The sequence below is a fragment of the Lissotriton vulgaris genome, chromosome 9 (assembly GCF_964263255.1).
Source record: "Lissotriton vulgaris chromosome 9, aLisVul1.2, whole genome shotgun sequence".
In the NCBI taxonomy this organism is placed as follows: domain Eukaryota; kingdom Metazoa; phylum Chordata; class Amphibia; order Caudata; family Salamandridae; genus Lissotriton; species Lissotriton vulgaris.
In genome coordinates this window covers 322,635,323-322,649,742 of record NC_141697.1, presented here as the reverse complement: position 1 = coordinate 322,649,742, position 14,420 = coordinate 322,635,323, and the positions used below count along the sequence as shown (strand labels likewise).

The window sequence follows — 14,420 nt, the reverse complement described above, 5'->3', positions numbered from 1 at the left end:
TTCCCCCTCAATTTCCTTCTGCTAGTCAGCACTGCTGGGAAACGCAGCCTGCTCTGTAGAGCCAGATGGCAAAAGCAAAACAAAGAACAATAAAAACATTGCAATCTACTTTCTTGCCAAATTTAGTGTAAATCCATTCAGCCGTTTGTGCTGTAGATGTGAGCAACATTTCCTAAGAGAGCTGAAATGGGAAAGCACTTCTTTTTTCAACCCACATTATCTTTTTCCCTGTGGATGGATCTTCATGAAACTTGGCACACTGAAACATAGCTCTCTGAGCAAGTAATGGTCAAATTTTGTGCAAGTCTGTCCACAGGGATAGGCACATAAAAAAGTCCCTTCAGTGGAGAGTGGGGCTGAACTATAACTACAAAGTAGCACGGTGTAATGTGTGTGTGTGATTACAAAACTAATGCTACTTCTTCCTAGTAAACGTTTCACACATCTTAGACCTCCTATTTCAAGATCTAGCAACGCTGCTGACAACCAGATGACAAAAACAGACTTCTGAATGACATTCCTGCTCAAGTTACCTCTCACAAGTAAAACAATTACAGTACTGAGACTTCCACCACTCAGTTGACATTACACAGGACTCAAAAGCAGCAATGCTTGAACCCACCTTGCAAATCGTGACTTCTTGTAGCTAATTCTTGACGGCTCCAGTGCTTTAGGGCAGATCTCTGAATTACGTTTTAGTGGTCGCTAGAAAGCTAACATCCTCCTTCTCTTCTACCTGAAAATATTATATTATATCAGACCAACTAAAAAAATCATGATCCTTCTTTTTATCACTTATTCTCAGAACAGAGACCTATTGCAAGTACAAAGGAGTAGATAGAAAATGAAAATACATCCCTACTTTGAAGCAAATATCTAATGGCAGCAAGCAAGGGAGCTCTCCCTACAAGGGTTCCCTAGTCTCTTCCATCCAAGCACTAATCCGTTTATCGTTCACTCTTTCATCCACCATTTTATCTTTACATTCTGTCATCTTTTCATTCAGTCTTTCAGCATCCATATGCCATTCCATCCATCTGTCAGTTAACAAATCTGTGATCTATGCATATATACATCCATCCATACATTCCTTCTTACCCATCCATCAATAAAGTCTTTAAGATTTCCATTTACTCTGCCATCCTTTCACCCGTTCATCAACCTACACATTCACCCATCCACCTACTCATCAGTCCAGCCACTCATCTATCCATCCCACCTAGACTCTTCCTACCTTTCTTTTACGTTTCCTTACTTTTACCTTTCTTACTTTCATCTTTCTATCATTCTTCCTTACAGTGTTAATTATGAACTGTTGCCTGCAGATTTGCATACAGAAACGTTCCATAAAGAAACCCACCTTGCTGTAGCTGCTAATGTTGGGGAGGTCACAACTCCACGATGAAGCAGACCACCTCTTTGTGGACTGGCCATTAGAAAGTCCTGTCACCTGAGGCATCAAATCTCTCTTCCCTTCACAAGCCTCAATATTGATCTTTTTTCTTCTTCCTATGCATACCAATCCCTTATTGTTGAGGCCACAGTCTCAGACTACCCCTTTGGAAAAATCTCCAAACCAAATAAGAATAAATGTATTTAGCCTTCCTACCCACAGGCCAAAAACAATGTGTAAGAAAATACACACAAAAAAAGGAAATTTGAAAGAAATAATACAACCAATACCTAACTTGTTAAGACCTAAATTATCATTATCAATATGTCTTCTTTGATCAACTTATTTAATTGTGCCAAAATTCCCAATGTGGCATTTTAACAAGCTGTCTGCACCTCGATGCTTCATAAACTAGCCAAGAACCTATAAGAAAGAGGATAGCTATGTATCACTTTCGTCAGCACTTCATGTACCTAGCCTAAAACCGCCAAGCAAGCACCCTGCTGAACCAAAAGTCCTATGCCAATCTAACCACTAAAGTACCAAATGCTAACACCTGTAGCAACTAATAGCAATCACCCCGAGTTACGTTTTAAGTAAACCTTGCTCTTTAAATACTGCATCACCTCTTCTCCTTATACTCAATCATATTCAACATTTCCCTATAAAAAGAGGAATTGATATCCACTTATAGAAGCTGTGCCTTAACAACCCATGCAGAATGTGTAACCTCTCAGTCGCCTCTAGTGAATGATGTGGTACAGAGGACACATATTTGTCATTAACCCTTTGTAATATTTACCTGTAGTCTTCCTTACTGCAATGGAAAATAATTGCTAATCCTTTCTTAGATTACATATACCATAGGTGCCTAGCCGAACAGAGACCTTCCACAAACCTCTAAATAAGCATATTCATCAGTGGCATAACCTCCACCTTTGTCTTCTACACCAATACCTCTCTTTCATTGCACTCCAATTTAGAACAGCCAGATTGTAGCTCTATGGTGTCTACCCAGGCCTCTCTGAGAATCAGCCTTCAAATCACAGAAAAACTAAAACGTTGTGGCTTCACCAGGGTCAGATGAAAACCTTAGCAATTGGGCAGGGAGACATTATATCTCTTTTAAATAAATTCTTCTTATGGTACCCACAGTCTTGTTTGTGACTGTCCTTTTTACACCAGAGAGAATTCCAAAGATAAGCATCCACTTGTCAACAATTGATCTCCACTGCCCACCGATTGGCCGTCCCATCAGTCTACATCCACATCAAAGGCCACAGAGGCCACTGTGTCCAGAAGGTGTAACTCTGGAAGCCACTTATTATAAACTGTGCAAAATAAAAGAAACTCTTTAAAAGGCATAAAGATGTTCCTACACACTGGACTGAGCCTGAATGCTTTTATGACTGAATCAGTTCGTAGAGGAAACAAAAGAAGTGTAATCAATTAATCAGTCAACCATCATACTACTGTACTGAAGAGGGAAAAGGCATATCCAGCAGCAGGAAACCATTAGGTCCATTTGGTGGATATGCATGAAAGGTTACTGTTCTAGCTACGAAAGGACTGTAGAATACAAATGTATTTATAACCAGGGGATTTGTTTGGATAAACATAATCAAGAACAAACTTAATCTTTCAGGTAGAGGAGGCTTCGCAAAGAAGGCAGCTCTCCCATGGTAACTTGGGGCCAGATGCACGACCCCACCAATTTGCGAGTTCCAAATTGCGTTGTTTTGCGACTTGCAAATAGGTATGTACAACAGTGTCTCAGACACTGTTTGAGATTCCTAATGGTGTCTCAAATTTTCTGCCTCATTAATATTCTTGAGGGAGGTCCTATTTGCGACCCCATTAGGAATGGCTAGCACTGCCAGTGATGGTGGCCTGCTGGGGTCAGCAGACCACCATGTCTGTGACTGCTTTTTAAATAAAGCAGTTTAAAAAAAAATGCATTCCGCTTTCCTTAAAGGAAAACTGGATGCATATAAAAAAAGAAAAATGAAATGTTACTGTTTCGTTGGACCACTGCCTGCTCTTAAAAAGTATTTTGAATGCCAGTCACAAAGGGGAAGGGGTCCCCTGGGAACCCCTTCCTGTTTGCGAGTGGCTTACCACCTACTTGAAGTAGGTGGTAGACTGCAAATGTTTTGCGACCACAATTGCCGTTACAAAACAATGGTACATACCATTGGGACTCACTATTAGGAAGGGACGCCCTTAGAACGCCCCTTCCTAATAGCGAGTAAACCCTATTTTGCAAGTCTGTAATATATTACCGACTCGCAAAATAGGGTTTGTACATGGACCAGCCCTATTTTGCGGACGCAAATGGGCTGATTTCCCGCTTGCGAGCACAAAAAATGGTAGTACAGCTAGCCCTTAATGCAATAACGAAACCTAAGACTTGGGTTCTCCTAACCTGTTTACAGTTTATGAATATGCCAGTAAAGTGTGCATTCTGATGGCGTATATCACAACTCCATGCCAATGTTGATATATTCCACCAAGGGAAGAAACGATTGTAACTAATTGATGTTCAGTAGCTACAAACCTAACATCAGTTGAATTCACATGATCTGAGGGATTGTCTTGTTGCCTTTGGAATCAGTGGTGTTCAAAAAGCATTGTTATTCATCTAGTGTTTGCTTAACCAATGCTCTCCCTTCACATTTGTACTTCTATTTATTTATAGAAATTCTGATTCTACCCTGTCTTTGTTTCTCTACCTAGGGTTTGGAAACATTGCGCCAAGCACCATGGGAGGAAAGATTTTCTGCATTCTGTATGCCATTTTTGGGATTCCTCTTTTTGGTTTCCTCTTGGCCGGGATCGGAGACCAGCTGGGAACAATCTTTGGGAAGAGCATTGCTAGAGTGGAGAAGGTTTTCCGAGTAAGTTGTGGTTCACTTAATTTTGGTAACCTTCTTTCCTAGTTATGCGTTATACACCTATCTTACGTCTCTACTATTGATGGACGTTAATTTAAAAAATGCAGTGGACAGTAGAAGCCCCATCACACAGTTTTTGATTACCACTGACATTACAGAGTGTACACCTTGTCTTACCCATAGACTCTCAACAGCTACGCATTTGCTGCTGAGGGCTTACTGAAAAGGACTCAGACAGCTGTTTATCTCCTCTTTTTGTAGCTGCCTTAATGACACCAGAAATCATGGATATCAAGAGCTGTACAAGGGAAAGTAAGAATAAGTTGTTAATCCTGTCTATGCCTGGTGTCGTACAGCTTATACTTTCTTACTAAAACTATTTTGTTGGACAGCATAAGCGTTGGACTGGTGCGAGACTGATTCTGACCACACCTCAGGATATGTTGGCCTATAGCCCTGCTGCCTCACAATGCACCATCTGTATGCCTCATGGGAACAGTCAAGAACGAACTGCCAAGCCATGTCTTCTCTGGACTCGAATCAAGCATCCTAGGACCGGTTTATGGCATTTCAGCCGTCATCACCCAGGCTAGCTTGAATCCAGTGGCAAAGTGAGCAAGGGTCTCCCTTCTGAGCATACACTGCCAGCTTAGGGCATGTTACCATGCCCCAGTCAGATCACTATTGTTTGTTCTATTGTGATAGCTCGGTCACAGAGCGGCCAAAACCAAATAACCACATCAAGGTGTTCTGATTTAGTGCCTACGAAGTGGTGTTGTAAGCCAACTGAATTTGAGGAATGTTATCCTGTGTGTGCACGCAAATAAATGTGTGTCAAATGTCAACGTGTTTAAGGGAAGAGCAGGCAACTTAAGAGCGTGAGCACATAAAGATGGCATTTCTTAACTGATCCTAAAACCTCCAAATGACAGTGGTAGCTTGTTTTAAAGCTTTTTTTATTCTGAGATTCCTCCTCAATTTATCAAGTAGTTCTATAACTCATGAAAATATATCTGAATTTTCTTTCCAAATATGACAGTATGGAAGAAGAATACACTTTTTAAAAAAAATAATTTCCCATATCCTCCTTTATCCACCATTGCTGAAATATGAATCTAGATAAGACTGGGTTGCCCCAGTTGTGTATAGCCCTCTAGCTTCCACTATGTAAATGTTACTTTTTAATATGAAAGTTGCACTACGGTTCAAGCTTCATGCCCTCATTATGAATGGCCTCTTAATTCCAATGGGGATGACAAACGCAATTAGTGGCCCCATCAGAATTATGAGATCCATGGACATACTGAAGCAGCCGAAATCTCTTTGCAAAAATGTAGGGAGAAATTATGTATTATCTGGTAATTGACCTGGAATTACTTATTTTCGCGGAAATTCTTCATTTCTAAGGAGACCCTCAAGAAACAGTTTGTATTCTCCTTATAAGTACACACACATAGTTGATTGTACCCTCAATATTGGTCCCTCCAGGTAGACAAAGTAACTGCAAGTATTACTGGGCCACTCTTTGTGACGGCCTCGATGATGGCACTTGGGAGCATAGCTGCTGAATTTAATAGGGTGAAGGGTATTTTAATTTCTATTTATAGTTGGTCGTGTTCATGCAAGGGTTCGGAGGTCTATTGTACTACAATCAACAAACACATGGTTGTTTTTTTGTAATTCTTTACTATGTGGGTACATATGGGTATTTACAAACATTACATGTATTTTTAAATGATGCTGATAAATGAGTTTGTCACTTAGGACTGCCATCTCTACTTCTGTATAATGTACCATAAATGTACTGTGAAAAGTACATGACATTTATTATGGTGAGGATTTAGATTAGTTCCTTTCTACTATAAAATGTTGCTGTGAGTATGAACTATCAAAACAAATACTAAAACATGCCTCTAAGTTCTAGGATAGATGACACTACAGCCAAAGATTGGAATATTGCTGTCTAGGCAGCCAATGAGATTGCAGATAATGTATGCAGTACCTACTTGGCAACCTGTGTGGCAGTGAGTCATTAGTGAATGTGACATTTGGAGCCACAAGTCTTTATTCTTCACTTAGAGTAGGAATCACAAACCTTTGCTTCTCTTACACTATAGGAACAACACATCACCCGCTAGCCCAGCACAGCAGAAATCACAACAAGGAAATTGTCATTCACCGCAGCGACTCATGAGGCATTGCACCACAAGTTGTTGCTATTCAGTCACTGCAGTTAATAAAACCCTTTACGCACTGTTCTCTTCAGGTACAATAAACTAATTCTGTTCATGCACTGCACGTTCTGCAAGGTGTCACACACTATGCGATTTATGGACTACAAGGCATCACTCCCCATGCACTACAAGATCCACAAGCCTTTGCTCACCATGCACAACAGGAACCGCAAATAGTTGTTGACTAAGAACCAAAACCACAGTCATCACGCACAGAGGAAACAACAAGCCATGGTAAGCCGCACATTGCAGACACCACACCCCCTCCTCTCTTGCCACACACTGCAAGCAGTAACCATACATCTGTGCTTGTCAGATTAACAAGAGTGCTCCACTCAGCAGTGCCTCCTTTCAATCTACTTTCCTCTGTGCTCCTGCACCAGTGTGATCATTTCTGACTACTACTGAAAATCATCGCAACCTTCCCCAATTTTTTAATATTTTAATGACAGCACAATTTCTCTCTAGGCCACTTCCAGCGTGCACAACACCGACACCAACCTACTGCATATTTTATAAAAATGTTTTTATTAGCAATTCAACTCTATGTTCTAGTTTATTATTATGAGACATAAGGGTCTTATTTAGAGTTTGGTGGACAGGACACTCCGCAAAACCAAAGGGAATGATGGACGGAGTGTTGAACATTGCAAGCACTCACCCCCAGTCAACTGATCTGGGTTTAATCCATCATCATTCTTTAGTTCACTCCGCCACCCCAGTTCAGACATGGCCATATGCAAATCAGTCTGACCCTGTGCCTCATGGGAACAGTCAAACCCGAACTGCCAAACCATGTCTTCCCTGGACCAGAAACAAGCATCCTGGGACCGGTTTCGGATTCATAATCCTCATCAGCCAGGCTATCTTGAATCCAGTGGCAAAGTGAGCAAGGGACCCACGTCTAGGCATACCCTGCCAACTTAGGGCAAACAAAGCAAAACCAAAGGGGATGATGGATGGAGTGTTGAACATTGCAAGCACTCACCCCCAGTCAACTGATCTGGGTGTAATCCATCATCATTCTTTAGCTCAACTCCGCCACCCCAGTTCAGACATGGCCATATGCAAATCAGTCAGGATACTCCTTCACAAACTTGGCGACTATCTCATCTGCCGTAATACAAGTGCCATAGGATATAATGCACTTGTAATGCGAGTTACTGGGCCCATGGTAAACCCGCAGCCCCAGGGACTCAGGCTAAAAGCAGCCAAAATCTGCAGGTGACAATGCATTAGCGAACGGAAAACAACCAGGGAATTCGAATGCAGTTTTCTGAGTCTCTCAGTTCCCATACAAGCCAGAAACGGTATTGCCGAGGTGGATTTGCCAGCTAAATGAATTAGGTCCTCTGTTACATAAATCTTATGCCACTACTCATATATTTGATTTAAGAACTTCTGTTTAATTGTTCTCCCATTTTTAACATGTTTTGTGTTTACAGAAAAACATAATATAACTAGATATGCGAAAAAAATAACATCTCCATAGATATGTTAGGTGATTTTCCATAAAAGCACCTACAAGTGTATGTAGTGAGATATTAGCAAGTTTGCAGCTAGCATCGAGAAAAACAATGCACTCCAAAAATAGCTCTGAAGTACAAAATGTTTCAGAGTCATAACTGTTCAATTAAAAACCACAGAACAATCTCAGTGTAACTTCCTGGACGATAATAATATCTCGTTGAGCAGGCTGTAAACCTGCCTTTCTATATTTGCGGCTTCGAATAATTGTTCATTGTCTTTTTTCGGAAACAAAATAATTAAATCTGTTCTGCACACGTGGCCTGCTGCGCCTCTCTGTGCCCGAACATGCAGTACTGCCCGGGTATCCATGCAGGGAAACAGGAGTGATGCTCGTGCGCGTGTGAAATACATACCCTAATCTGAGATGTAATTCTGCTGTTTACGCTGCCTTCTGTAATAATGTCTCTAACCTTTGAAATCCAACTTGCTTGGTTCCAGGAAGGTGTTGCAAGGGCTAACACTCGAACTTCAGTTCAGAGAACCGAGTCTAGGCTCCATGCCGGGTTGAACGAAGGTCAGACTAGGCCATCTGTGTAGACAAGCCCATCTGGGCGTGTTCCCTGGTCTGCTAAGTACTAGTGGCATTAACGTTTCTCGGTTAAAAGTAATCAGAACGCAAAGATGATTCACCTTCGGAGTTTTACTAAATTGTGCTAATGTTAGCATGCATAAAGGAGCGACGGGTGGGAGTGAAAATATTGAACTTTAAAAGTGTCTTCTGCTTCTTGGGGTTTAAATCACAGTTAGAAACGATGGACAAGCCGAGCATTATAGTACCGTTAACAGTCATTATCTCCGAGGTAGAAACAAGAGGTTTCTCATTTACCTGAAGGGTATTTGCAGCCTTCTGAAGACTAGTTAAGGAAAGTGGGTCGCTGCCCTGCCACCCAATATGCCACTGTGAACTGAAATTAACTGGAAGACGCTTCTGTACAGACGTGTCAGAAGTTTTTGCAAGACCTGGGGCTCTTCAAGGCCTCGCCTGGAAACTTACGAGACAGATTTACAAGCCCCTTGTTTCATTTTGCGCCGCCATTGCGTCACTTTTTGTGACGCAGCGGCGGCGTAAAAATGCGGCCCATATACAATGTAACGCATCTAGGGAGATATGTCTTATTGTAAAGCCCTGCGTCACATTATACCTGCATCTGGTATAATGTAGGCAGGGTGGGCGTTCCAAAGCAAAAAAGCCTTGCAGACGCAGTGAAATCTACAAGATTTCACTGCCCCACTTCTAGCAAAAAAAAACCATATGCCTGCTTGGAGCAGGCGTAAGGAGTGACGCAGCCCAATGAGGATAGGCCTCCCTATGCATTGCTGGAGTTGCGTTGTGCAACATGACTCCAGCAATGCATGACTTTTGCGCCAACAGATGCATCAGAATTTCTGACCCATCTGTCAATCCTTGCGCCATAATGCACCATATTGTAAATACGGCGCATCCATGGTTGTACAAGTGTTTCTCAGGGTGGTGCAGGGAAAGTGACACATCTCTACAGATGCATCACTTTCTTGTAAATCTGCCCCTTAAAGTTTGGCATCTTGGATGCTCCTTTTTCTGCACCTGTCTCTTTTAAAAATATACTCCAGGAAAAGAGAAAACATGACATTTGGCACCATCTAGTAGTAGGCCTTGTTGTAAGCTTCCTTATAATTTATGACGTCAGGCTTGCTTTCAATAAAAAACCATTCTCGGATCCGCTGTCGGGATTACGATGTCAGTTTCCGATAGCCAATCCATGTCGGCCTTTCTGACACGGATTGTCGGTCGGAAAGCAGATATGGAGGCCCCTAGCAGGACCTCCATCATACCTGGCCCTCCACATATAGGCTTGGGGGCACCCATGGTGCCTGCCTCAACATCCCTGCAACGCGTGCAGTCACTGAAAGGTGCCTGCCACACTGTGCAGGGATATTTCCAAACTTCCAATTTCCAATAGGAGCTTGTGCTGCAAGCGGTTTTGGCCTGCTGCACAAACTTCCATTGGAAAATAGAAGTTTCCGACCACAACATGTGCGGTCATATCCTTATAAGGATATCGGAACCGCTGACCTATGGTGGAGCGGTTCCCTCCCCGCAATGATGTCAGGCAGACGCAAGCCCACCTGACATTGTAATAAGGGCATCAGTGTTTTTGCACCAGTGTTTCGCAGTATGGGGACAGCCACAGGTCCGGCTTTTAGCAACCAGAAAATTCACCCAGTAAAGATATGTGCAGGCCAGTCGCCAAGTGCGATCTGTTCCACAGCACAGGGGAGCATAGAACGCTTTCTCTGCCAGATCACAGTCTCTCCAGCTCCCTGGCGTGCCCTCATCCCCACCTGCTACCCTCATTTACCACGTGCGGAGAGCAGGTGGTTAAAGGGAGCATATTTGCCCCCATGAAGAGAACTCGGAATGTGTATTAGGATCCAATTATTTTGGCCCATTTACAATTTGTTCCATCTAGGGAGATGGGTTACGCTGTAAAGCCCTGCGTCACATTATACCTGCGTCAGGTATAATGTATGCATGGTGGGCGTTCCAAAGCCTCGCAGAAGTGACGCAGTGAAATCTACAAGATTTCAATGCGCCACTTTTAGGACGCCACTGCGTCAAAACCTTATGCCTGCTTGGAGTAGGCTTAAGGAATGACGCAGCACAATGAGGATAGGCCTCCCTCTGCATTGCTGGAGTTGCATTGTGCTTGCGACACGACTTCAGCAATGCATGACTTTTGTGCCAACAGATGCGTCAGAATTTCTGACGCATCTGTCAATCCTGGTGCCATGGTGCACGGAATTGTAAATACAGCGCATCCATGGTGGTGCAAGGGTTTCTCAGGGTGGAGCAGGGAAAGTGACACATCTCTACAGATGCATCACTTTCTTGTAAATCTACCCCTTAAAGTTGGGCATCTTGGATGTTTCTTTTTCTGCACCTGTCTCTATTAAAATATACTCCAGGAAAAGAGAAAGCATGACATTTGGCACCATCTAGTGGTAGGCCTTGTTATAAGCTTCCTTATAATTTATGACGTCAGGCTTGCTTTCGAATAGAAACCTGCGAATACATTTTACGAAAGAGCACAGTGACCTGGAAAGCACAGTGACTGAGACATGGGGCCCTCTTTGGATGCCCTCTTTGCCCTCCTCCTTTTGGGGCCCTGCTTCTCTCTCCTACATCATCCTCAGGGTGTAATACTTTCCCCGAGGAACTTACCCGAAATCTACTGACAGGAGAAACACTAGCAGAGTTACTTTGATTTTTTGTTTGGTTTTAATTTCTTAAAACGTTATTTTGGAATTGCAAAATATGTCACAAACATCTCATAAAAAAAGGTAATGCTGCTGTTGGGATTCATGTGCTACCTAATGATTGTGATGGCTGCATAATGTTCAGGTGCAAAGCAATAAAAGCAAAGATAAATGTACACTTTTGTGTCAGTTTATATTTGTTTTAGTATTTACAAACACAGAGTTAATGGCAAGTTTACAAGAGGTCCGGCTATTACCAGCCAGAAAATTCACCCTGTAAAAAAATGTGCAACCCAGTCTCCAAGCGCGATCTGTTCCACAACATAGAACGCTTTCTCTTCCAGATCACACTCTCTCCAGCTCCCCGACACGCCCTCGTCCCCGCCTGCTACCCTCTTTTACCTCAGGCGGAGAGCAGGCGGTTAAAGGGAGCAGATTTGCCCCCAGGAAGAGAACTCCGTATGCGCATTTATTTTGGACCCAATAATTCTAGGTTTGCATGTTATTCCCATATTGCAAGAATAAAAACTCAGAATAGCGAGTTTTCGATGCTGGGATACTGGGCATGCCATTATATCGGGCCATAGGGTATCCCGCCAACGATATTCAGCACATCTGCAATTGGATCATCAGAGAGATGAGTATATTGTAAGAATGCCGCTTTTGGTCTAGGGCCTCAGCCGTTGCGTGATGCCAGTCTGTGTTTTATTTTTCTCCAAGCTCGGAGAGCTGCTACTTTTTATCCCCTGACCTGACCTTGTGCTGGTCCAGTTTGTAAAATTACACACAGACATGGAAGCACAGAAAGAGTCAGGCTGAACAAAGGTACACGCAGTCTGCAAGATTATGTGTCCACGTTTGCACGAGTTGCTGCTTTAAAGCCGGGAGTATTGGCTTTGCTAGTGCTTGTTTGCTAAAAGTTGTAAAACCACGAACACTGTGGGTTTTTCACTCTACCCGGCTCCTACTTGTAATTAAAGGAAATGAAATCCGGTGATGCGAGTTGGCAAGCACGCTGGACAGCATCCAGAGAAGGGACGTCTGTCTTCTGGCAATCCATACCTGCCAGCAATGTCCCTCTAAAGCGCCTTCGCTATGGATATGGAGCCACCTGATCACTTTAATTGAGGGCATTTAAAGGTACTTTAAACCAGCAGTAACATTAAGCCATACATTATTTTGCTGTGACTACATGTTCTGCGTTTACCATTAGTTAGCACTCTATTTTTTTAAACCGGTAAATCATGCACATTTTTTTCTTCTTCTAAGCATTGGTGATTTAGTGAGCTTTGCCTAGCGTGACCCTCAGTCTAACAGTATAAGAGGGTAACATGATTAAGTAGTTGCTTGGATATCATGTGATTGGAGCTTAAGAACATTATTTTCGCCATTTTCCGTCCTATCTGGTAATGATAGGCACAGTGTGGGGGCACTGGGCATTCATAGTATGCAAAGGAACAGCCAGCAAATTAAATCCCCCCTTTTTGAGCCAAAGCTCTTATAGCTCCAAGCAAAGCAAGTCATTGCGACCCTCCTCAAGCGAGCTCTTATCCCTTCCTTCCAGGCATCCATCAATTCATGCTTTCATACTTCCACCCATCTATTGATATCTACAATTTCACCTTTACATTCTATCATCCATTTATTATTTCATCCATCAGCCTTTCACTGTTCAATCCATCGATACGTTCAATCATCTTTATCCACACCTATTCATATCCAAACCTATCCATCAGTTCATCTGTCCATCTTTTCACTCATCTATTAATCCACCCTTTTACTCATCCATCCATCGACCATTTTACACATCCATCTGTTCGTCGTCCATACACCCTTTCATTCATCCATCCATCCATCCACCATTTCACTCATCCATCCATCCTTTCACTCCATTCATCCATCCCTACACTCAGTCATCCTTCTAATCTACCCACTCATCCATCCACTCTCCCTTCCTCCATCCATCCATCCACCAATCCATTCTTTCATTCATCCACCTATCCACAATTTCACTCATCCATCCATCCTCCCTTTCACTCATCATCCACCCACCCTTTCGCTCAACATCCATCCACACTTTCACTCATCCATCCACCCTTTTACTCCATCCATCCTTTCACACATCCATCTATCCTTTCACTCATACCCCCATCATTTACTCCTTGACTCATCCATTCATCCTTTCATTCACTCATCCATCCATACACTCATCCATCAGTCCATCCACACTTTCACTCATCCATCCATCATTTCACTCAGCCATCACCCACTCTCTCGCTCATCTATTCCGTGACCCATTCAGTCTTTGTCTACTCATCTTCCATTCTGTCCCTCATCCATCCTTACATCTATCCATCCATCCACCCATCCATGCATTCATCCATCCACTCACTCACCCTCCCACCTTTTCATGTTAATGATGAGCCTTTTTCCTGAGCTACAGACGGAAGAGACCAATCAAGACTTCCACCCCGTTGTAGCTGCTAAAGCAAGGAGTTCACGACGCACTTTATAGAATGTTATAACAGGCTCCATCCATGGCAGCGTGGATGTAGGGATCCTCGTCATAGTGCACAATTGAGTGCACCTTCTCCAGACCGATGATCCTGATAAAAGAGTGAATAACCGAGTTGGTGCAGAGCTGTCTATGGATTCTGTTGAGGAGAAAACACGACCTGCCATCTTACCTAGCAACAAGGAAACAGCAAAAGAGGAATAGGGTCAAGACCGATTTGCATATGCCTGGGTCCAAACTGAGGTGGCATGGTGAGCAAAAGAACAATGGATTAAATCCAGATCATTGTGACAGGGGTTGAAAGTTTGCATTGTTCAGCATTCTGTACATAATTTGTTCCTTTTGATCTTACCTAGCACTGCATGGCAGAGCATAACAGAGCATGAACCCAACTAAGCAATACAGGATTATGTAACTGCAAGCATTCCTAATATGAAGATGTATTACTAAACATACAAGAAGAGCTACATGGATCCGGTGAATACATAAAGGATAATGTAGTGATGGAGCAGGAAGTGTTCTTCATAAACTGTTCCAGAATATTGTACCAAGTCCTACCCATCCAGTGGGCTCATAGAATTATTTGATGTTGATACCTGTCCGCATGCTTGATAATG

General features: G+C 42.8%; 1 protein-coding gene across 3 annotated transcripts in view; it reads left to right on the top strand.

The window, feature by feature from the left end:
* The window catches only part of KCNK10 (potassium two pore domain channel subfamily K member 10), a 374,564-nt gene that overhangs the window by 281,022 nt on the left and 79,122 nt on the right, over window positions 1–14,420 (top strand). For all 3 annotated transcript variants that reach the window (XM_086937620.1, XM_086937619.1, XM_086937618.1), the window contains one exon: window positions 4,130–4,290. In XM_086937620.1, coding sequence (XP_086793746.1) covers window positions 4,130–4,290 — 161 coding nt within the window. The remainder of the gene's footprint in view (window positions 1–4,129; window positions 4,291–14,420) is intronic.